Here is a 25,958-nt window from a genome sequence, read left to right on the forward strand (position 1 = left end):
GTATTTACAATTTCCAGTACTTTTACTTCTACTCCACTACATCTCAGAGGCAAATATTGTATACTTTTACTCCACTACATTTATTTGAAAACTTTAGTTACTTTAGTTAACTTACTAGTTACTTTGTAGGTTTTGATTATTATTACAAAACATACATTACCCACTTCAGCTCTATATAAATAGAGCCCCATCAGATATTTGAGCAGCAGCACTTACGCAAAGGAAGGATCGCCACTGGAGAGAAGAAAAAAAAAAAAAAAACCTCAATCGCCACCTTGTGTCATGTGATCGCTCGTGCACATGTCACATGATAGAGCGTGTTGTCATCTGTCAGCTGCAGACTGTCCTAGCAGGGAAGTAGTATATAGTGGATGCCAGGGTGAGTGTGATTCAAACGGTATTCTTTACTTATATTCTTCAGTCAAATCTTAGTGTTGGAACAATAAATGGCATTATATTAGAGAAACAGTAGTATGTAAGTGCGTGAAATGACATGCATGGACGTCATTATCTGTCGTTATTGTAAGCGCTAGCTTAGGTTTAATAGCATCCATGATATCCTTCCCTTGTTTTCCCACTGAGAGCCGTTATCTTGGCAGCTAACTAACAGCTGCTAACAACAACATGAACACCGCATTAATTTGACCTTCACTTTGGGGAATTTAAACGTATAATACAGCTAACTTGTATTTATTTGTAGGCAACATCTTTTTTTACCTTGCTGTTTCAGCCGTTTTGCCTGCTGGGACACGACCATGCCGTGTGTGTGTGTGTCGTGACATTGCTATCTCTCAGTTTAGCATGAGCTGCTGTTAGCAGAGAGAGACTGCTGTTACATTGCTGCAGCCATGAAGCCATGAAGCTTTAACTGGGAGGGAGAATTCACTACCAATTATTAGATCAATATATATTTATATATATAAGGTGTAAATTTCAAGACGTCACGAGTTAATGTTTTCCTAACATCAACATTGATTAAATCGTTGGGGTTTTATTATCCTAGCATTAACCATCCAATTCCAGTGTCCTCCTAGTATACGGAGTGAGTACAATATTGTGAGTACAATATGAAGACATATTGTCACATATTGTTTCCTGAAACACGATTTGGACTGTCTATAATGGCTCTTATCAGAAAACAAAGCATAATGTATGTATGACCTTACAACTCTGTAGAGTCCTAATCTGTGACTTCACATTGCTGCTATTACTACCGCAGGGCTCCAGACTAAGGGGGTCCCTACGTCCCGGGGACTATAAAATATCTATTTGGGACTTAAATTAATCTCAGCCGGGACGGTTTTCGGGACTAGAGGAGTTTTTGCACTGAAAATGTGCATATGCGCACCTACGGGCAGCATGAGACATGCAGCGCTATAATAATAATAATAATAACAATAAAACAGGCAGAGACAGTATATGTAAGGAAACTGTACATGGAACAGTGGCTCTCAACAGCCTGTGGATGTTGTGGTGGATGCATCCTTCTGTTGGTAAGATAATTAAGATCCATAAAAAGATATCGCACACCTAACACCCACAATGACAACTTCGACCCGCAAGTGAGAATCTCACAGTGGGCAAGTTGATGCTGTGCATTGATCAGCCCTGTGTCTGACTTTCTGACGCACGGACTGCACGTCAGTGGAAAAACTAAGATTAAACCAGACACCCAAATCACATAGATAAATCTGAGGAGTTTTCAGTGCCACACACGCAGACGTGTACATCAAAAAACTGTTACCTACTAATTACCTAAATATTCTGTAAATGTGTACTTTTACTGAAATATTAACTTGGAAAACAGGGATTTTATTTTTTATTCAGATTTTCATTACTTTGCGCATATTCAGAAATGCAACTGGTGAGTGGTGACCCCTCCAAAATGTTTTGTTACACTTCTGGGTCTGAACTAAAGATTCTAAAGGCCTATTCATAGTCTGGATTTTCGGTGGTGAGGTGACCACCGGAGCTGAAATAACGTTGAGCGGTGGTGAGTAAAAACAGAGAGAAGGGCTGGAGCGGTGGCGGTGGTTTGCTCTTCACCGCCGCTCGTGACGTCGTGTTGTAGTTCAGTGGTCACCTCAGTGACGTCATGTTGTAGTTCAGTGGTCACCTAACCACCGGAAATCCAGACTATGTATGAGCCTTAAGAAGGCATTTACTTCAAGGATTAATGCATTTATCAAGGATTATGATGATACCTTACCACTTTCTAAAGCAATGCTGGAAGTCTTTAAAGGACAACTTTAGTTTTTTTCAACCAAGGTTCATGTTTTAGGTTGTTATTAGAGAAAGTAAAAGACAGGGTGACAGGGTGGCGGGGGCATTCGAGCATGGGGCTAAATATGTATTTCTTTACAAAATATTATGGCGATTTCTTTTTTTATTATTTACTATAGTCCTAATATACCCCAGGAAATTACATCTGGCCACGGAAGATCACAGGATCCACTGAATGTGAAGGTAGCCTACTGGGGGGAAAACTAAAGTTGTCCTTTAAAATCAAAATCATTAAAAAAAACTAAAAAACATCGGGACTGTATAGTATACATTCACTTTGGGACGGTTCAAATTGTATTTTGGGACGGTTCTGGGACGTTGGTGAAAAAAGTTAGTCTGGAGCCCTGATTACTACCTATTAGTGCAGTCAGGACATCTGGGACTGCAGTAGTTATGAGAAAAAGTTCTGAGACGGACCACCCATAAGAAGTTCTGAATGGCGTCAATTTACTTATCGACTCCCTTTCTGAAAACCTCGGAAGGAAGGAGCCTGTATTACCACACTAATGCAACTAGTCGTGAATCACAACTCCTTGCAAGTGCAACAAAACAGTTTTTTTTTAACGTGTCACATGACACACCAAACAATGCAACTCTTAACAGTTTGCAGAATTACAGTACATTTCAAGCACAAACTCAATACAAAGACTGTTAACTGTGAGTGGACGACCCAATTAAGCATTACACTTGTTTACAAGAGGGTCCACCATGTTCAATTCATCAAAACATTTAGAGACGTACAAATAGGCACTTCTATATAGTCAAAGAACAGAACAGGAATTCATCATAAAGGAGGTACAAATGGAAAAGAAACATATACAGTGAGGGGAAAAAGGGGGGGAAGGCGGTGGGGGGGGGGGTTCAGATTTTACGGGGGCCAGTTTCGAAATGCAGCCGTCCGTAGGTGCCCTTTGAGAGCGGTAGGGCGTTCCACATTTTGGTGGCATAGGAGCGAAAATAATTTAGTCCCTTGTTTGTGCCGAATCTGGGTTGTACATGGTTCGTTTCACTCCCTCTGGTGTTGTGGGTCTAACACTAATAGACTAACACTAATAGCACTCCATCTAAATCTAATACCTTTTTGTTTTCCCATCCAGGTGGTGTGACATTTTGATCAGGACACACATTGTATTAGTCGACACATTTCAACCATGGACATCCGCGGGGCTGTGGATGCTGCTGTCCCCACCAACATCATCGCTGCAAAGGCAGCCGAGGTTCGAGCCAACCAGGTCAACTGGCAGTCCTACCTCCAGTAAGTAGCGCTTCCCTTCCCTCCAGTGCTCTGCATGTGCTTGTTGATATGCTGATATTCCTGCAACATAGGCTTCTGTTTAGGGATGCACCGAAAGGGAAATTCTTGGCCCGAAACCGAATACCGAATATAGGAAACAGTTGGCTGAAAACCGAATACTTGAATATCCGAATATGATTAATATTATATATATTCTTTCCTACCATTGCTGTCATGGCCGTAGCTACCTGCTTTATGGCAAAATAAATGGTTATGGCAAAACTTGACTTAAATAATAATCACTATTATGGGCCCATAAAACATTTATTCAGCTCTTTTGAATGCATTAATTGCATACACTATTCGGTGATATATTTTCTGCCCATTGGGGCCGAAACCGAATAGGCCGAAAAGGTGAAAATGCATTTTTATCCATTTTCTGCTGAATATTTTCTGCGGCCGAATATTCGGTGCATCACTACTTCTATTGAGATCCAGAGGTTTCACCAACTGTCACGGGAACAGAGTTTGATGGATTTATCCACGGCAAAAGGTCTCTGACTGGCACCTTTGTTGTACAGTCATAATATGAGGTCTATAGAACGTCGCAGTCCCGCCCCCTACCCTGGACCAGGAAATGATTCTCCGTTCATTTTCCTCATAGACATTTCAGAAAGTATTTATTTAAAGACGTTTATGCCGCGGACAAAGCCAACTCGAGTCGTGACAAATCATGACGACAAACAACATTTTTTGGGCCGAACAAATAATTAGAAAGAAGAAAAAAACGGCAGGTTACAACACTTTTTTTGTTGTTTTTCTTCTTTGTAATTATTTGTTTGGTCCAAAATATTGTTTGTGTTGTCATGAGTTGTCACGACTCGAGTTGGCTTTGTCCGCGGCGTAACCGTCTTTAAATAAATACTTTAAGAAATGTCTATGGGAAAAATGCATTGGGATTCATTTCCTGGTCCATGGTAGGCGGCGGGACTGCGACGCTCTATAGTCACCAGAGCTACCAAGACTAGACCAGGGGTCTGCAATCTTGTTTAACCCATTTCGGCCTGATGTCGGAATTTAAAAAAAATGTCTTCTAAATCACGACAGTTTTCTGAAATACCTCTGTTTCTATCTCAGTGGTGCTCAATATTTCATGTCAAGGACCCCAAAAAGTATATGTAATTGGCCTCCGACCCCCATCTGAAAATATGTTCTTCCAAGGACCTCCCAGAAGCAAAGATTTGTGTTAAAAACGTTCGCTCTGAAAGAATATATATTGAAAGATTTGCGCCCCATTTAATTTACGATTTAAAAAAAAAAAAAATCTACAAGCTATGAGCTTGTAGATCTGCTATTTTTCAAAAGCTAAAGTATAACCTAATGCTTAAAACACCAAAAGGGGTTCCCGTTCTGAATGGGTCAGTGTGCCATCCGTGTCAACATTCATTTTTATGACGCCACATAAAGTGTCCACGAATATAACGTTTTTCCTTCTTTTTAAATATTTTCTTTCACATTGTTATATTGATTAGTTATAGGAGAAGGCACGCTCTACTCGGGAGGAGGTAGTCTCTGTGGCTGATGGGTGCAGATTCTTGAAGATCAATTGAAAAAAAAAGGGAATATCCGCAATCTCTTGAGTATAGTCTCTGATGAGTTTCTTTATTAATGAGCACAGCAGCTAGTCTACCTAGAGAAACCAATGTGTTTCTGCACGCAGGCCTTCCTCAGCATTTCAAACGCTTGGGGAAGGCCTGTGTGCCGAAACGCTTTCGTTTCTCTAGGTAGACTGTAGCCTGTAACTCACCTATGCTTTTTATGGCATAGGCAGCTCCCGGCAGGATCTGCCGGAAGAAACTATGTGCAGATGCGCGACATGAGACTAATTACTTAGAGCGACAGAGAGAGAGAGAGGAGTGTGTGTGTGTGTACATGTGTGCGTGTGTGTCAATTTAACAAAGGTGCAGACGATCAGAAATCAGCAGAGAGTGAGCGATGTTTGCGCTACTCTATGCCGAATTGAAGTGGACTCGGACCCAGACTTTTTTTTTCTCCCTGGAAATAAAAACGTCTGGGTTTCCGAGGCTAGGTAGACTGCTGCTGTGCTCATTAATAAAGAAACTCATCAGAATCTATACTTAAGAGAGTGCGGCTGGGTGTTCATTTTTTTTTTACTCAGAGCAATAACCCACCTATCTCCCAGACTCCCTCCCTCCTTCATTTATACTCTCTCACACACGTATGCCAGTGTCCCAGTGATCATCCTCCTGTGTGCCAATGTTGGCACTGCTGCCTAAGGTTGCCTACCGCTGGACTAGACTGTAGCCTCTATAGAGCGTCGCAGTCCCGCCCCCTACCATGGACCAGGAAATGAATCCCAATGCATTTTTCCCATAGACATTTCAAAAAGTATTTATTTAAAGACGGTTACGCCACGGACAAAGCCAACTCGAGTCGTGACAACTCATGACAACACAAACAATATTTTGGACCAAACAAATAATTACAAAGAAGAAAAACAACAAAAAAAGTGATTTGTCACGACTCAAGTTGGCTTTGTCCGCGGCGTAAACGTCTTTAAATAAATACTTTCTGAAATGTCTATGAGGAAAATGAACGGAGAATCATTTCCTGGTCCATGGTAGGGGGCGGGACTGCGACGCTCTATAGATCTGGATGATACCGTAGGAGTCCTTGACTTGTGAGTCAGTGTCTCGTGTGAGGCTTCCTCTTTATGGTGTTATGTGTATTATTTCGGATTGGTTCAGTGTTCTTTCTCTTTTCGTTTTTCCTTGTGATTACACCCTCAATTAATTATTATGTGACTGTACTGTACTGTACTGTACTGTACTGTACTGTACTGTACTGTACTGTACTGTACTGTACTGTACTGTACTGTACTGTACTGTACTGTACTGTACTGTACTGTACAGCTGTTCACTGTGTCTCTCTTGAGGATTAGTTGTGGTATTTTCAGAGTGAGTGTCACTATTGTGGAGGTGCTGACTATAATTAGGAACAGGAGTCCAAACTACCACTACTGTCCTGGCTAGCTAGCTAGGCATGTCAATTATTTGAGATAATTACAATTGTTTTACATGAAAAGAATAATCTTTTCAATCATGTTGAAATGTTTTCATAGTTACATTTTAACCCATTTTGGGCGGGAACCCGTTTTGGTGTTAGCATTATGTTATGCTTTAGCTATTGAAAAATAGCAGATCTACAAGCTCATAGCACGCCACCGAGTGGCGCGCTACGAGCTTGTAGGTCTGCTATTTTTGAAAAATCGTAAAAATGCGGCACAAATCTTTGAACATAATATTCTTTCAGAAGACATTTTTTTAAATGTCAAGGTCAGGATGGTTTAAAACATTCCCCCCCAAAATTGCAGAAATGGCACAAGCTTACGACACGTTTATTTGTGTGACAATGAATCGTCAACTCAAATGTGTAATGGTGACAGCCCTAGGCTTGGCCAAGACATGCCAGACTTTTAGGAGTAATATGTTCAGGGTCAACAACACTCCTCATTAACATAGGGCAGGGCTACTCAACTTTGGATGGCCCAGGGGCCACTCAGCAAAATGCCAGAAGTCCAAGGGCCGCAAGCCCAAATAATGTTGGTCGTATACCCGTATATTGGATTTAGTAGTCTAAAAATTGAGGAAACACACAGAATCTGCCTACATTTCCATCTATATAAGGCCAAACCTCATTGAACAAAAATATTGTCATGACATGGAATAATGAATGATGAAATGAAGTTACAAAATGAGGCTTTTATTCACAGAATGTGAAGATAACATGAACATATTACTGTTGCAAATATCAGAGGTAGGTTAGAGGCCAATACTACTGAAATAAATAAAGAACTTTTTTTTGTTTCAGGCTCTGTGGATATAAGGCTCTCTGGACATAAATACAATATTCCAAGTCAAGAAACAGGCTTCATTCACCAAATGTGAATAGTAACAGTGCAATGTAACAGTGCAATACGGCAAAAATACTCAAATTAAATAGGCCTGTAGGCTACTTGAAATTAAATGAGGCAGTTATTTTTGGAAAAATAAAATAAAATACAAGTCTTGTTTAAAACAAGCCAAAAATAGTTTCTTAAGGGTTCATGAAAAACATCTGACTTCAGCTTGCTTGACAGGCTGTTATAATTGGTCCAGACCTGTAAATACAGTAAAACACAGAGAATCATGAATATCTTTCAATGACATTCAGTCACACTTTACTTAAATTCACTCACATGGAAATGAAAACGAATATTTTCAAAAATCAGCTACTGTAAATCAGGTTTGATTTAGGCTTCATCTATTAAAGAGGAGACAGGAGAGAGACTACATCGGGGACAGTAAACAGCAAACACAACTACGTGACACGAGAGAGACAGGGCAGGAAGAGAGAGAGGGAGGGAGGGGGAGAGAGAGAGAGAGGGAGGGAGGGAGGGAGGGAGGGAGGGGGGAGAGAGAGAGAGGGAGGGGGAGAGAGAGGAGGGGGGAGAGAGAGAGAGGGGGGGGGAGTGACCGGGAGGGAGGGATGGAAAGAGAGAGAGAGGCAGGGATGGAACGAGAGAGAGGGAGAGATAATTACTTACTTAATGTGAGACTTGAGTCTGCATTTTCGCCACTAATAGTCTCAGGTCTGGCTCGTATGCAGAGGTTGCTGTGTGCAGACAGTCGTGGAGGTGCTTGTCACTGAGAGCGTTGCGCTGTTTCGACTTGATAATTCCCATAGTAGAGAATGCACTTTCACACACAGGTTGAGCCGAAACACGTCAAGATCTTCTTTGCACAAACTACAAAGAGTGATGGTGCTGTATGACTCGCCAGGCACATCCAGAAATCCACCATTGATTGATCATTATGTTTCTGCTTCAAAGCGTTATTGTTTTTCAATTCAATCAGTTCCTCTTCAAATCTTTCCCTTGTAACGCCAAACTTGTCACACTGCTGTGAAACTTCCCTCACGTCAGCGCTGTATGGGTTGTCTACCATGCGAATCACTGGCATGATTTCTTTTAGGTCAGTGAAACGATTTGCAAACTCCGTAGCAAGCGCATCGAGGTATGCGACACATACAGGTATGGTTGGTGGAAATGACACATTGTGATTGCGCAGCTGACTGACTTGTGAGCGTAACATTGGGAAGTGCTCGAAATCAGAGTCGACAATCTGAGCTTGATAAAGTGAAAGCTTCTCTCTGAAGGCTGAAACATCATTCACTAACACAGGCAGCACTTTGTCATTTCCTTGAAGCTTCAAATTGAGGTAATTTAAGTGCTTTATGTCTGCCAGAAAAGCCACTTGTAGTGCGAATTGCTCATCGCTGACATAATACAGATCACTCTGTTTCTTCTGTGTAATAAACTCTCGAATCACAGGCAGCAAGTCCATAAACTTCTCCAGTACGATGCCTCTGCTCAGCCATCGGACTTCAGCATGCAATGAGAGGTCTTGATATTGTGTGTCGTATTCTTCAACCAGTGTGCGGAATTGTCGGTGCTTAAAGGAGAATTCCATGCTAGAAGGCTTTTTTACCTTTCTCACCTTTCTTTGTAGTCATTACGTCCCCACCAAAGAGGTCCAGGTGTTATTTTGTGCAAAAGCTCCTTATTGGCTATTTCCCCTACCATAAGCCCTCAATGAATTGCATTGAATTGAATGGGAATTGAATGGGGCTATGGGGTGTTGTGCTAATTCGCTTATTTCCATCGAAATAAGTAGTAAAGTGTGCCGCTTGGGATATTATTTACATTATGAAGAGAGGATATATACAAAAAATATATAATTTTGAGCGATGGAAATAAGCAAATTAGCACAACACCCCATAGCCCCATTCAATTCTCATTCAATTCAATGCAATTCATTTAGGGCTTATGGTAGGGGAAATAGCCAATAAGGAGCTTTTGCACAAAATAACACCTGGACCTCTTTGGTGGGGACGTAACGACTACAAAGAAAGGTAAGAAAGACTTTTAGTATGGAATTCTCCTTTAAGTGCATGGGCTCTAATGTAGTTTACAACTTTCACGACTTTACCCATCGTTGTTTTCAGTTCATCACAACCCCTCAGTTTGCAGCAGAGCTGCTCTTGGTGAATAATACAGTGGTAGGAAAGGAAGTTAGGGACTCCAGGTTCTTTTCTCATTAATGCAACAAGCCCTTTCTCACACCCAACCATAGATGGTGCGCCATCTGTAGTAACTGACACCAGTTTTCCCAAATCAATCTCTCTCCCCGGCCCTCGGAAAAAGTCCATGATTGTCAAACACACGTCCTCTCCTCTTGTCTGACCAGTTAATGGCAGAAGTGCCAGAAGTTCCTCCTTGAAACAAGTGCCATTAAAAAAAACGTACCCAAATCATGAGCTGCGCTGTGTCTGACACGTCAGTAGACTCATCTATGGCCAAGCTGAAATGGTTTGATTTCTTGAGATCTTCTATCATTTTCAAAAACAAATCATCAGCAATGTTTTCCACACGTCGGCAGAGGGTTGAGTCAGACAGTTGCAGTTTGGATATCTGTCTGATGATAGCATCCTTATTTTTAAAATCGGCCAAAAGTGACTCACTCGCGTCCAGCCAACATGTTTTAATGAGCTCTCCTTCAGTGAAAGGTCTTTTGCTTCTCGCCACATTCCACGCCACTTTGTATGACGCCTCTGTAATTCTGTCACTTTCTTTACAGCTGACTCTCAGCGTGTTTTGTTGCCCATGTAAGGCTGCAATAAGGGAGCGTATTTTATCCTTTCTTATGTTGGTACCTGGTGGGTATGCGTCACCGAAATCCCCGTGAAGTGTGGTATGGTGACGCTTAATATTGTCACGTTTTGCGACTGCAATTGGCCTCTGACAAAGGAGACACACTGGCTTGTTGTTTATTTCCACGAATGCAAACTCTTCTTCCCACTTATCCTGAAACACTCTGTGCTCATCTGCTAGTTTTCGTTTTGGTTTCGCCATGTTGCTGCAGCGGTGCAGCCTGTTTACATGCAGCCTGTTTTTTTTTGCGCGCCCTGTGACTTGTTGTGCACTCACTTCCTCGTATGACGCGTTGTGTGCCGAACGCGAGCCGATCTACAAATTATCAACGCGTTGTGGATACACTACTTGTGGACTTGTAGATCGACATGAATGAAGACAACTCGCCCACTTTTTGTCAGGTAGAGTAGAACAGCTCAATAGCTTACACATGATCGCCCTCTTGTGGTTAGAAACGCTAGAAATATTCTTTCTACATTGAATGCAGAACAAAAATCTTTTTATTGGCATTACCATGACGGGCCGCAAAGACCTGTTGGTTGGGCCGCATGCGGGCCGCGGGTTGAGTAGCGCTGACATAGGGACACCGCCTCCAACGACTGCAGATGTGTTCGCTATATCTTATTAAGATTTTGACCTGGGAACTGGATTCTGCAAATGTCTTCTAAATCCTGATAGTTTTCTTGAAAAAGCTATGTTTTTCTATGTCAGTCGTTCTCAAACACTTTCATGTCACTTTTCACGATTCTTCAAAAATAGCAGACCTACAAGCTCGTAGCGCGGCACTCGGTGCCGCGCTATGAGCTTGTAGATCTGCTATTTTTCAATAGCTAAAGTATTACATAATGCAACACCAAAAGGGGTTCCCGCCCAAAATGGGTTAAAGCACTGGATTATAGCTTTAACGTGTGCTTGTTTTCTTTCTTGTTTTTGTTGCAGGGGTCAGATGATTTCTGCAGAGGACTGTGAGTTCATTAAGAAGTTCGAGGTGGCTCACTCTGAGGAGAAACAGGTCATTCTGACCAATGACGGACATCAGGTATCAAAGCTGCTATCACTACTTTTATACTCTGTGAAACTGTGAATCCAACTGTATTTATGTTGAATAGAGGAAGGGAGCGCTGCCGTGGTCCTTTGTTTGTTGAACTGAATACAGGTGCTCGTTGGCGAGGTTTAAAAATAACATTAAAGAAGAGGATCCAAGGCACTCTGTTCCAGTGAGGTGAAAAAAAAGCCTTTTTTATTTAAGAGTTAAGGCATGGCAAAGAACATTACAAAAGAAGGATCAACGCGTTTCGGCACTCAGCCTTCGTCAGGGTCCCCAGGGTCTTCATGGGACCCTGACGAAGGCTGAGTGCCGAAACACGTTGGTCCTTCTTTTTGTAATGCCTTAAATCTTAAATAATTATCACCTCACTGGAACAGAGTGCCTTGGATCCTCTTCTTTTACCAACTGTATTTATGTTTATAGTCCACTGTCTAGCATACACGCAATGCTGGGGTTGTCACTATACTGGACATTTAAGTTCAATATAGTATCTTTGAGAAGAATCAATATCTTAAATGAAGGAATAAAGAAATCAGATTTTTGTATGCCTTCAAATAAATACAAAATAAAAATGACTAAAATCGTTTTCTTGAACTGAAAACGATTCTATAGTTGTCCTGAGATATGACGATGATGATGATGAAATACTTCATAAACTGTATACATTAACACCAGCATAGAAATATCCAGGTAGATACTAGGGATGTGATGTGGGTCTTTTTTAAAGGTGTGGTGAAATGAAAAATACGTTTTTCACACTTTTAGACCATATCCGTGGTCATCATATGGGCATACCTAACAATGGATGCCAAAAAAATGGGCAAATTCTCATTTTTGTGTGTTTTTATTTCAAAAGTCCATACAAATATTTTTGTTATTACTTCCTGAAAACGTGCTGCGTGACGATGTGTCGAGGCCCACATCGATAAAAGCCAATACAAATGAAGCTCACCCGTTTAATTCCCCATATGTGCGCATCCGTGCAGCACAGCTGCTATTGATTACAGAAATCCTCCGTTTTTATTCCCATTCAAGATAACATCCAGACAGTGTATTACTCGGTTTCAACTTAATCATCACGCTAAAATATGTATCTGAAAACATTATAGGGTAGAAATAAGCCACATAACAGTAAACTGGTACAGCTGGCCGTCTATCTGGCTTGTAAACAAACACACACAGCATGCTGCTTCGTATAGCATAGCTACCGTCCCATCGCCTGAAGGGATGCGACGCTCTGATTGGTTCAGAAACTTCAGACCGGTGTTTCAACTTGAAACCGTTGACGTAATGATGTAGAAGACATTTTTAGAATCTGATCTCAGGTCAAAATGGGTTAAAGGTGCAGTGCAACGGAAATGTTGCACTGCACCTTTAACCCATTTTGACCTGAGATCGGATTCTAAAAATGTCTTCTACATCCTGACAGTTTTCTGAAAAAGCTAACACCAAAATGGGTTAACTAGTGGGGCTATATATATATATATATATATATATATATATATATATATGAAAGCTAGATGGCTCACACGTGCTGCTGGCCAATGGAGAGCGACGTCGCTACGTGGCGGCCATCTTACTTCGGGGCAGCATAACATTGTGTCTATGGGGCATGTACATTTAAATAACCATAACTTACTAAATTTTCAACCGATTTTCAAACGGTTTGGTTTGTTATAAACGTCAGCGACGTCCGCATAATTATATGCTTTTATATGACGTTCATATAAAAATAATATTAAGCAGATAAGCGTCCTGAATCATAGCCACATTGACAACGTTTGTATGTAATAAACCAACCCGTTTGTGCAATCCGTCAAGATTTGAGCGAGTTATGACTGTTTCTGTTTGAGCTGCCATAGAACATACTGTACTGTAGCCCCGAGGCAAGATGGCCGCCGGGTGAACTACGTCAGAGACTCCGCCTTGAGCCATCTAGCCTTTATATATGTCTGAGTGGGGCTATGTCACGCACATGTGCTTGCCTGCGATCACTAATTGAAATAACCTCTTTAATGTAGTACTAGTAGGCCTATTTATTAACCCACAACATTCTGTATATCAAATTGTATTTACATGCATAATAGGGGAACGTTTGTGTTGTCATATTTACCTTGCAAATGTCAACGTTTAATTAGTTCATGAATCCATCAGCCACTGTTATTCAACTGTTTATACTACTTCAGACACCTAGAGTAGGCTACTTTAGTAGATCGACACAATGGACCGTTGATATGCGGGCTTGCGTGCATCGTAAAAACTACCAGGGTGGCACCCGGGATAGCCCTACCGACAGCTCACCCCCACCATTAGTAGATGCTAACAAACAAAACACAGGTGGCTCCCCTGTGTTCAAATAAAATAGTTACAGTATGTCATCACCATCGTAAAATAACATTGGTACGTGCAATAACTTTGCAACAACCTGGATGCAACAACTTTGTTAGCATCCTTGTTTTAACCCATTTTGGGCGGGAACCCGTTTTGGTGTTAGCATTATGTTATGCTTTAGCTATTGAAAAATAGCAGATCTACAAGCTCATAGCGCGCGCCACCGAGTGGCGCGCTACGAGCTTGTAGGTCTGCTATTTTTGAAAAATCGAAGAACGACTGACATAGAAACATAGCTTTTTCAGAAAACTGTCAGGATGTAGAAGACATTTTTAGAATCTGATCTCAGGTCAAAATGGGTTAAACGTCTCTCTGAGTCTCTAGGACCCTCCATCTCAAGGGGCCATAGATTGTTCTGCAAATGAATATTGAGAACCGCTTTAACTATGAATGGAATAATAATCAGTTTCACTGTGACAAAATGTCCTGTCTAGAAGAAGCGACGTCTCGCATTCTTGACTGACGGCACAGAGCTAGCTAACGCATGGGAATGATGCACAGCAAAACCTTCTGTCAAGTGTGACGATTATAACCCTAACTCTGAGAGCAGTGTTGATTTTGGCAGCAAGTGTTAGTTTAGTCTTTTGCATATATATATATATATATATATATATATATATATATATATATATATATATATATATAGTTTGAAATGAAATCGACTAAATGTACAGTTGATTTAGTCGATTAAATTGTATTTTGTCGGGCCTTGATGCTGTCGTAATGACTGATTTTACACTCGCTGAAAATAGCCGATCTACAAGCTCGCGACGCGTTATGAGCTTGTAGATCTGCTATTTTGCAGCATGCAACCAAGTGTAAAATGACTTATACTGGATCTCTTGTCCACTAGTCCCATCCTAACATTTTAGTCTAGTTTTTATTTGTTGACAAAATTGTCTATATTTCGTTTTAGTCATCATAGCTTAGTTTTCATTTAGTTTCCATTTGGTTTTCCTCAGTTAAAAAAGGTAGTCGACAAACATTTTTCGTCCTAGTTTTAGTCGACGAAATCAACACTGTCTGAGTGAATAATGGACCCATTGTGGCATGCAGCATTGTTGATTTAGAGACTTATGGGAAAGGGTGCAGAAAGCCATTTTCAATTTCATATAGTTCGTGCTCGGTGTGCGAAGACCTTTCTGATTTCATATTGTTTTGTGCTCAGTGTGCGAAGACCTTTCTGAACCTGATGGCTCACATCTCCAAGGAGCAGACCGTGCAATACATCCTCACTCTGATCGATGACACTCTGCAGGTAACACACACACACACACACACACACACACACACACACACACACACACACACACACACACACACACACACACACACACACACACACACACACACACACACACACACACACACACACACACACACACACACACACACAGAGGGACATGTACTCGCATATAAATTGTTTTCATGAGATGTTTATATAATTGACCTTTTGCAGTATTTTAGCACTCCACTGGATCTTGTCTAGCCTCCAGAACCATCTTTACACAATTCCCACCAGCATTAATGAATCCCTCGATAGCGTATTGCCAAGGTTTTATCACGCGTAACACTTACTCTGAAGAGCCAAATATCCGTAATCACATATTACAAAATGCTGTGTGTGGTGTCTTCACCGGTTGTTGTTCTCTCGGTCGGTGGTGGAAAAACCCGACCGCGAGTATCACAGCGCCTGCTACAGGCCGTTGAAAAACCATGTCTTCCCCAGAAACGGCCCCTCAATGTCATTTCTGAGATAGAGGGCTTTGAATGCAGCCTATACAATGCAAGTGTATGTGCGCGCATCTTCAAAATGGCTGCGGCCACTGTCCCACTTGGACTGTTGTGCTAACTGTTGTAAACTCTAATTACTGGACCCTCGTCAGCAAGGCTGACCTTGCTGCCGCTGAGATGTCTCTCGTAGCCTATCTATAAAGTATGCTACAGTACAGGCAGTACACAATAGATATCAAGTACACTGTATCTCAAGTTCAAGTACATAGACTTGGATGTACATGGGCAACTCATGATTATAACGAGCGGTAGCTAACGATTCGATCAGATAAAAACATGGATTAAAGAATATAAACCCTGGAAACGGAGGTTTCCGGGTTTGGCAGGCTAGAGTACTAATTTAACCCTACGGTTTTGCCGGGTTTGGTGTACCGTGTTAAGCTTGTCATGTGCATTTTAACCCATTTAGACCTGTGGACGTGTGGAAACGTCAGAGCTAATCCAACCCATGGATGGCGAGGACATGGAAACGTCATAGCTAATCCAACCGATGGATGGCGAGGACGTGTACACACATATCATTGATATAAAACGAGAGAAAAATATTCAGATTTCTTTTTTCTGGCCTTTTTTTTTTGTAACTTTCTGGCCTTGACAGCCCATGCATCCAAACAGAAAAGTCCCATCTGATTGCATTAAAATGGTAAATGGTAAATGGTGCATTTATATAGCGCCTTTATCCAAGGCGCTTTACATAGATTGTGCATTACATTCACCCATTCACACACGCATTCATACACCGATTGCGGCGGAAGCCATGCAAGGTACCAACCAGCACATCGGGAGCAATTTGGGGTTCAGTGTCTTGCCCAAGGACACTTCGACATGTAGACAGGAGGAGCCGGGATTCGAACCGCCGACCCATGGATCATTGGACGACCTGCTCTACCTCTTGAGCCACAGTCGCGATGTTAAACTCACTATGCCTGTTGCTTTGCCACTCGATTTGCCACTCGATGTGCCATTCACTTTAAGCATGCGCATACCCTCTATTGATTGGACTAAGTTGTCCAAGTATGGCATTGTTCAGTCATTGTGTATCTCACGGCTTGTTCATTCACTTTACCTTTTGTGGAACGACCTACAAAAGACATTATAATTGACGACATTGGTACCCTTGCATCGTTTTAAAACCTTTGTGAGCATACAGACCCCCACAATGTGTAACTGTTTTTAGATAATTTTGAAATTAGTTTTAGCTTTTATTTGAAATTAGTTTTTGCTTTTTTATGTAATTTCACATGTATACCTTGTATTGTATTGTATTCTTTGTTTTTATTTTCCTGATCTTCTGATGTATTGTGATTGATTGTATTACTCGACGACACTGAAAATTAGTGTAATTTGGAGAATAAATCCAACTTGAATGAATGTGTCTGCCAGGAGAACCATCAGAGGGTGAACATCTTCTTTGACTATGCCAAGAAGACTAAGAACACGGCCTGGTCCTACTTTCTTCCCATGCTGAACCGTCAGGACCTATTCACTGTCCACATGGTAAGTTTAACCCATTTGGTGTTAGCATTATGTTATGCTTTAGCTATTGAAAAATAGCAGACCTACAAGCTCGTAGCGCGCCACTCGGTGGCGCGCTACGAGCTTGTAGATCTGCTATTTTTGAAAAATCGAAGGACCACTGACATAGAAACATAGCTTTTTCAGAAAACTGTCAGGATGTAGAAGACATTTTTAGAATCTGATCTCAGGTCAAAATGGGTTAAGTTAGTTAGAGGAAAGATGTGTCACACACGAAGTTTTGTTAATTGACGGCAGTGTAACAAACACTGCTCCCTTAATGATGATGTCAGTGTTGGTGTGGCCTATATAACATACTGTATAATTAAAAAAATCACACCCGTGTGAACTGAGTGGTGTAAGGTCTTATATAGACTGTTCAGCTGTGGTCTGACGTAATGTCTGACGTAATGTAATCACACCAGTGTGAACTGGGTGACCATAGCAACCATGCTCATTTTTTTTTGTGGTACGGACAGACACGTAAACTAACAAAGCCAGTTGTAGGAGCGGTTTACACCACTCAACAAAGCCAGTTGTAGGAGTGGTTTACACCACTCAAAAATTGAGGGGTGCCCAGCTTTGTGTAAATCATAGCGATGATTTGATTGGCTGATCACCCCATAGCGATGATTTGATTGGCTGAGCAAAGTACATAAAAAGTGAAGACGGAAACGGGAAGACTGAAATTGCGATTGGCCAGAATGTGATGATGTATGATGACAAGAGCGCCCCTCACTTCACACGGGTGTGATTTAAAAAAAATAAAAAAAATAATCATTATTTAAATGTATGCTTTTCCTCCTTCCTCAGGCTGCAAGGATCATCGCCAAATTGGCCGCCTGGGGACGTGAGCTGATGGAGGGAAGTGACCTCAACTACTACTTCAACTGGATAAAGACTCAGCTCAGCTCGCAGGTAGCCTACTGTACTTACAGTGCACAATGTATTCTCCAAGTCTCCTACAAGTACTGTACTTGTACAGTAGGAGTACTGTACACACACACTGTACACACACACACACACACACACACACACACACACACACACACATGACGCAGCATTCTGTAGCAGAGTATCTCTCTAGTGCTATACATGATGATACAGCAGAGATGTGGAACAGCTTACATATTTCAAGGGCTTTCAAATAAAAAAAAATAATAATAAAAAAAGTGTGCACACTCACTACAAAACCTGAACGATGTGCAGGCCAAACTGGTCAATAGTAGGTAAAAAAATAAATGAAACTAAATGGAGTTTGCTTTCCTCACTAGAACGTGACTTGCTCCCAGTCAATTTATTAAATTGCTTTCATTGCAAATGCTTTCATTCCAGTCGGTGAAATTGTGTTATATGGAGCCGTAAATGATACTGATCTGATGTCAACATCGGAACCATTCGAACAGGTCATGATGATTGAGTTAGGTTTGTAATGTTGGGATTGCAGACAGTGTCTACAGGCTACTATATTAATATCATAGCCAGAGAGAGAATAGTGGTGTGTCTTCATAGTTGTTCTGCTTCTGACCATAGGGCTGTCCTCTTAGCTGTATATTAACCATTGATGTAATGGCGACATTGCTGTCCTTTGCTGTTACTGTTGTGAAAAAGAACAATTTGTATCATCTAAATTCATCATCATTTTCATTATCATTTTTTTCTTTATCGTAATGAGGATGCAGTTACAGTTACCTTTTTGATGCACTGTAGTGTAGCCTACGTTTTATGGGAAAACACAAGATGTTAACTTAAATTGTTGGCAGCCATTGTTCAAGATGGCTGTCCTATGAAAATGTTTTTTTATTTTTTCCAGTATAAAACTTGAACCTCTGAACACTGTCGCACTTCATGTTAGTCATTACAAATTCAATATGGCTTCTAGTTTTCAAGATGGCGGTCATTTTCAACAACAAAAAAAAACAGTTCTTTCATAATTACTTAGATCAGAAATTATGTTTAATGAGTAGTCCGAGGTCCAAGCAGTCTCTTTAACTTTATTTATTTTAATAAGAGAATGATGTCAAAGTACAAACCGGGCACACTGGTGATGTCATTGGTGTGAGACTAAGCATGGTTTCAGTGTAGGCTAAGTAGTGTACTCACTGTAGTTGCAGTCTAGTAACTGTAGTTGCAGTATAATGTAGTTAATGCTATCTTATTAGCCCAGCAACTAGTAGTTTAGTTAGTTGCAGTATTGTAGTTAGATAACCTGCGTTAACAGGATGTGCCAGCGCAGAAGAGGGGCTAAGCCAAGGTGTGCACATCACACCAAACTTTAACCCATTTTGGGCGGGAACCCCTTTTGGTGTTTTAAACATTATGTTATAATTTAGCTATTGAAAAATAGCAGATCTACAAGCTCATAGCGCGCCACCGAGTGGCGCGCTACGAACTTGTAGGTCTGCTATTTTTGAAATAGCAGACCTAGGATTTAGAAGATAACTAATCTACAAGCTCACAACGCTTACCCACGGAACCGTCTCGCGAAAACTTGCACAGCATTTTTTTATTTTATTTGAATCTTAATTTTATATATTCAGTTATTCATTTCTTTTTTTTATTCGAAAATTCGTTCGAATATGGAATATTCGTTGGCAGCTCTAATAGGTGGTAAAAATGATTAATTCAAGGCATCATGGGGTGTGAAATTTAATAGAAAATCACCCAAAAAATGTCTTGGGTGAACTACTCATTAAGTACATTACTCAAGTGTACCTACTGTGACTGTCCACCACTGCAATTGTACGTAGCAGCAATGGTACAAAAACTGGTAAAAGTAATAAATTATATATAATAGTAATCAATAATATTCGGGTATTCAGTTTTCGGCCAACCGTTTCCTATATTATTCAGTATACGGTTTCGGCCAAGAATGTCCCATCCGGTGCATCCCTAACAGTAAAGGGTTCAGGCTAATTGAGTACATTGAATGAAACATGGCTTCTCCTCCCCACAGAGTCTGATGCCCTCAAATTACTTCCCTGTGTGTCATCTCCCTCTGTTCCCTCTGTCAGTGCCAGGAAGGTGTAAGAGCAGACATCTTCTTTGGCAATTACTGCCATCTCCAGAGATGACAGAACAGCAGTCATAGGAAGAAAGGAAAAGCTTAACACTTTGACCCCCCCATTCACGAGTTACCTGAGTTAATTGGCCTTATGCAACCGACACTTCCGCGTTCAGCTTGGGCCGCCGGAACGCTTCCGGTCGGGAGAAACTCATTCACTGTGAACGTACGGTCGTGATTTTGTAGGAATAAAGTTCAGTACTTTATACAACACTATTTAATTTGATAATGTGATGCCATAGTTTTTCATAGTTTGTATTATTTGTGTTGCGACGTTGACATGATGACATGAGTTAGAAACGTCTTAAATCTCCTGTTAAAAACGAGAGCTCTTCATGTATTTCTCCGTTGTTGCCATGTCCGTTTGTTATAAGCGACTTGGGGCTTGGCTTCTTTTCATAAAAATCAAAGAAAATCAAATAAATACCATAAATTAGAAAACTAATGTTTAAGTAGTAGTAGTGAAAATAGCCGGTCTACAAGCTCACAATGCGTTGCTAAGCGTCGTGTTGTGAGCTTGTAGATCCGATATTTTCACTAGTTTGGGTCCTGGGCAAAAGTATTAATTTATCTTTTTGGGTCACGGGCTAAAAGGTTTGGGAACCACTGATCTACAGGGCATCTTGTGGTGCCACAGATAGAAAACCCATATAGTTTTGCCACAGAGAGTTCCGAAAATATCTATGTAAATTATTGAACCCATTTAGGCCTGACCTCAAAATTAAAAAAAAATCTTCTAAATCCTCCAGTTTTCTGAAATAAATATTTTCACGATTTTTCAAAAATAGCAGACCTACAAGCTCGTAGCGCGCCACTCGGTGGCGCGCTATGAGCTTGTAGGTCTGCTATTTTTCAATAGCTAAAGTATAACATAATGTTTAAAACACCAAAAGGGGTTAAAGCCTGGAACCAAGCCACCCAGGCTCCTGCTGAATCGAATCATAAAAACATAAAAACATTTGTGTCAAAAATATTTGAAAATGGCCACACAAAAATAAAGCGTATTTATTAAATATAGTAATACATTTAAAATAATAGATGCATGCGCAGTGAGTCGACAAAAGACCAGAGTATGGATCCGTGACCACAGTCGCAGCCAGGCTCGATATGTAGCTGTTAGAGTTGTGACTAAATGCCTTCTGAGGCTCATCTCCCATTCAGTCTGAAAGTCGTTGAAAGTGCAGGCGGTTCTTTGTGTTATTGATTCAATGAACATGTCATATTATCCACACACACACACACGCACGCACACAGTTTTCTTTGTTAGTATTCACAAGGTGAATGCTTTCAGTTGTCAGTATTTCTCTCCCCGATGGCCTCGGAAGAATCCGTTATGTAATTGAATTGTGCGGTTGTCACGGTTGTGGGGGTGTGGGGGTGTGTGTGTGGGGGTGTGTGTGTATGTGGGGGGGTGTGTGTGTGTGTGTGTGTGTGTGTGTGGGGGCGTGTGTGCGTGTGTGTGTGTGTGTGTGTGTGTGTGTGTGTGGGGGTGTGTGTGTGTGGGGGTGTGTGTGTGTGTGTGTGTGTGTGTGGGTGTGTGTGTGTGTGTGTGTGTGGGGGGGTGTGTGTGTGTGTGTGTGTGGGTGTGTGTGCCGGGCCACGTCAGCCTACCTTCACAGCGGAGGAAGCCGTGTGGACTATAGTCCACAGTACCTAAGCAACCATGTGGCAGCTCTTTCTTTGTGTTTGTTTATCTCCCATTAGAACCTTCATGGTACAGGTCCAGAAGGTTCAGGCACAGGAGCAGGGACTATTTCCCCCAGTGAAGTGAGTATATGAGCGGCTCCAGCTGCCCCCCCCGCCCCCCCCACCTCCGCCCTGCTGGCGCTTTCACAGCAGGGGGTTCGTGCAACCTCAGCTTTCACTGGACATTCACATCTTTGTCTTTTTCCTTAAACCCCCCCCCCCCCCCGCCACCACCCCCAGATGTCCCTCTTTTCCTTTTTTCTTCTTCTCTCCCATCTTGTAGTTGCACTCCAGTTCTCTCACTAAATATTCCAGCTTATTTTGTCCGGGGGACACATAGCGTGTCTATATATCTATTGTACATGTTTGTGACATGCAGTCAGTGGTGAAATCCTGTTTAGCCTAACATGCGGCATGGTGTTGGCTGCCACTGGTCAGGCTCGGCTGTATTGAGTGGAAATTGCATGACCATAAGCTGTGTTGATGCCAGAAACGCATGAAGAAGAACCATGTATAACCCTTAAACCCATTTTGACCTGAGATCAGATTCTAAAAATGTCTTCTACATCCTGACCGTTTTCTGAAAAAGCTATGTTTCCATGTCGGTCGTTCTTTGATTTAAAAAAAAAGCAGACCTACAAGCTCGTAGCGCGCCACTCGGTGGCGCCAAGGGGCCAGTGAGGCGCTCCAACGTTGAAGCTCTGGGCCCTAGTGGTAAGAGGAAGGACTGCAGGCGGACCCGTGCACGGACACGTAGGACCATCACTCCCTACGTCACCCATACGTCACCCCGGACCTCAAATTTGAGGTCCGGAGGAGGTACTTCCGGCAGTCTTCCGGGTGCTTCAAAAAGGCCACTGAGCAACTTCATCGAAATGAATAGCTTGGGGGCGGGGCTAGTGCTCCAGTTCGGTCTCTATCCTTTATATACTCTATGGGTGGCGCGCTATGAGCTTGTAGATCTGCTATTTTTCAATAGCTAAAGCATAACATAATGCTAACACCAAAAGGGGTTCCCGCCCAAAATGGGTTAATGAAGGGAATATGGGGGGAGAGGCTCTGTGCATAACTGTAGTCGCGTGGCATTATATACCTACAGTCGGTGTTTCCTGTTCCGGTTCATTTTCCCATAGCTTCATTTGATTGGCTCTGCAGCAGTGTTGTTTTTGGCAGCAAATTTTGATTTTAGTTTTAGTCATAGTCTCTTGAATAGTTTTTATTTTTGTTTTAGTCACATTTTAGTCACCGGGAATGTTTTAGTGTAAGATTAGATTTTAGTCGGCTAAATCTACAGTTGACTTGGTCGACTAAAATGTATCTTGGAGGGCCTTGATGCCGTCATAATGACTGATTTTACACTTGTTGAAAATAGCCGATGCAAGTGTAAAGTGACATATACTGGATCTCTTGTCCACTAGTCCCTTCCTAACATTTTAGTCTAGTTTTTATCTGTTGACGAAATTGTCAATACATTTACTTAGGCTTAGTTTCCATTTAGTTTTCGTCAGTGAAAATAGGTAGTCGACGGACATTTTTCGTCTTAGCTTTAGTCGACAAAAACACTGAAATAAAAAACGCATGTGGAGTAGGGATGTCTGAGGAAATGAACTGCTACAGAAACTGGATCATGTGCCACCTTCTGGAAACCTGGGACTACAGTTCTGCACGGAGTCTATTGGACTAGCAGCAGCATCCCGCCATGTTATTATAGGACACATTATTAACAATATTAACATGTGTTATTCCTGGGAGACGCGCTTAGAATCCTGCTGATTCCACGTGCTCCACGTGCTCTTCTGTCCTTCATGTCTCCTTCACTTCCTGTCTGTACTGCTGGATCTGGCTGCTTTGGGGTTTGTTCGTGTTTTCTCCTCTTTAATGCAACAGCTGCTATAGTGCTCTGACAGATTAATTCCATCTCTTCCTCCTCCTCCTCCCCCTCCTCCTCTTTAAGATGCCTCCACTCTTAATGAATCTCTAAAACCTTTATTCACGTCGTTCTGCTTAGGTGTGATCATGGAACGCTCTTCACCTGCTCACCGCCCGCGCACCCTTTCCCACTTTCCTATTATCTTTGCACTTTGTCTGAAGTGAGTGTGTGATCTGGCATGGGTTGCTCTGTATTAAAGCCGTTCGATCTGCATGTGCAGTTTGCCCGTTGGGTTCGGTATAGGTTAATGTTAATGCTAGTTTGTTCTGGTCTGGTCTGGGTCTCTTCTCTCTGTGTCTATGCCTGGTCTGGGTCTCTTCTCTCTGTGTCTATGCCTGTCAACTACTTCCTTCATCCCTCATGCGACTGACTGAGCGGCTCTGATGACGCCTAACCTTCTAATCTAGTCTCTCTCTCTCTCTCGCTTGAATCCCTGATTACGCACTGACACTCTACTGTTCTCCTGTTTAGTTTGTTTAATGTTTTGAGAACAAATGTTGTCCCTTTCCAGAGCTCTCAGTATGTCCAGTGTGTGGCCGGCTGCCTCCAGCTGATGCTGAGGGTTAACGAGTATCGCTTTGCCTGGGTGGAGGCTGATGGCGTCAACTGGTGAGTACCACTACAGTTGCATGGGAAAAGGGCGGGTGTGGTTTTGCAATTGGACAAAGATATCATGGATAATAGCTATAGTTGAGCCCCAGTGGATACACTTTATTATTATTATATTTTATTGTGTGGGGGGGGGGGGGGGGGGGGTCATTTTGGTATGTCCCCCTGCCCCAAAAGTGCGCACAACAATAGAATATATAATAATAACAATAACTTTGTAAAAAGGTTGATCATGGTGGCCCCACAAAAAAACGTATTAACTGGACTCGCTGTTTCACAAAACATAGATTTCTGTTGCTCTGCCTAAACACTCAGCTGGGCAACACATGCAGGCTAATTATACACAATAAGCACCGCAACCTGACAACCTTATAGACAAACATTGGTCTGTGTTCTGCTCAATACATCTGTCTAGCATTCTACATGAACGCCAGGCCATCCAGGTAATAAAATCCCCGTTCAATGTCCCAGGGACAGAATTGAATTATAGGCCGTGGCCCCGTTCTTCTCTTGCTGCTATAGGCCCTGTTCTTCTCTCGGCTGCTAAGGTGTTTAGCCCATTTTGGGCGGGAAGCCCTTTTGGCGAGTGCCGCGCTACGAGCTTGTAAATCTGCTATTTTTGAAAAATCGTGAAAATGTGGCGCAAATCTTTGAATATATAGAAAACTTGTCAGGATTTAGAAGACATTTTTAGAATCGTCCTCATGTCTAAATGGGTTAAATTATTATGACTCACTCAGACATATTGGTCAGATCAAGGTGCGACATAGTTGTGAGGGCCTCCCGACCCTCTAGTGTAAAAACAAATCACACCGTGTGAAGTGAGGGGCGCTCTTATCATCATCATACATCATCTCATTCTGGCCAAAATGTGACAAGAGTTCAGGACAAAACAAAGCTGTATATAGGAGGAGCTAGAGCCCCTCAAAAATTGCACAGGGCACATATGACAAACATAAATATATATAGAAATGTCTGACTATTTTTTTTCTACTTAAAAAAAAAGAAAATAAATTGTGCCACACCTTGTGAGCTCGAAGATCGGCTATTTCTGCTATTTGTTGGAAAATGATTGAATTGATTTCTTTCCAACGTGGAAAACGATTTATGTCTTTTCAAACTATGTAATAATTGTGACACGGCCTACAATGTAGAAAATATGAGGCTTTTCAAATGGAATATTGTATCGTGACAATCCTGCACAAATCGTACAGCACACACATCTCACAGCAAATGTACTCTGTGCTCTATAATGTATTCCCCTAGTGCCACTGTGTATCACCTTTATGATGAGATAACAATCACAATGATCTAACCAGTCGGGTATTGCTAAGGGGGGGGGTTCTTTATTTTGGGGACCCGTTTTCTGATGTTTTGTTGAGTAGGAGTTAGGGTAGTAATATTTTCCTTTGTTGATTCCGGACAGTTCAGTTAGGGTTAGAATAGTTAGTGTTGGTTTTGTGTTGTTTTTGCTGCTCCCCCCCCCCCCCCCCTAAAGACGAAATAAAACCCATGGAAAGACTGTGCTCCTGTTTGCTGGTGGTTCATTCGAGAGGTTTTAAGAGTCCATCGCATTCATGTTGCAGTCCAGTTCCCCTAGGCTGTGGCTGTAACACCCATGTCATAGACAAC

General features: G+C 41.8%; 1 protein-coding gene across 5 annotated transcripts in view; it reads left to right on the plus strand.

Moving 5' to 3' along the window:
- The first annotated feature begins 251 nt into the window (after window positions 1-251).
- Window positions 252-25,958, plus strand: part of atp6v1h (ATPase H+ transporting V1 subunit H) — a 56,753-nt gene continuing 31,046 nt past the window's right edge. For 4 of the 5 annotated variants that reach the window (XR_013790374.1, XM_079505418.1, XM_079505421.1 and 1 more), the window contains exons 1-8: window positions 252-379; window positions 3,381-3,538; window positions 11,229-11,328; window positions 14,897-14,986; window positions 16,906-17,019; window positions 17,851-17,955; window positions 21,806-21,868; window positions 24,229-24,326. Coding sequence is in view for 4 of the 5 variants with exons in the window: in XM_079505418.1 (XP_079361544.1) it covers window positions 3,435-3,538; window positions 11,229-11,328; window positions 14,897-14,986; window positions 16,906-17,019; window positions 17,851-17,955; window positions 21,806-21,868; window positions 24,229-24,326 (674 nt within the window). In the remaining variant the exon portion in view is untranslated. Of the gene's footprint in view, window positions 398-3,380; window positions 3,539-11,228; window positions 11,329-14,896; window positions 14,987-16,905; window positions 17,020-17,850; window positions 17,956-21,805; window positions 21,869-24,228; window positions 24,327-25,958 lie in introns of all 5 variants that reach the window. The other variant, XM_079505419.1, reaches the window with a different exon arrangement.

This window comes from Electrona antarctica, assembly GCF_951216825.1.
Source record: "Electrona antarctica genome assembly, chromosome: 1".
NCBI lineage: Eukaryota > Metazoa > Chordata > Actinopteri > Myctophiformes > Myctophidae > Electrona > Electrona antarctica.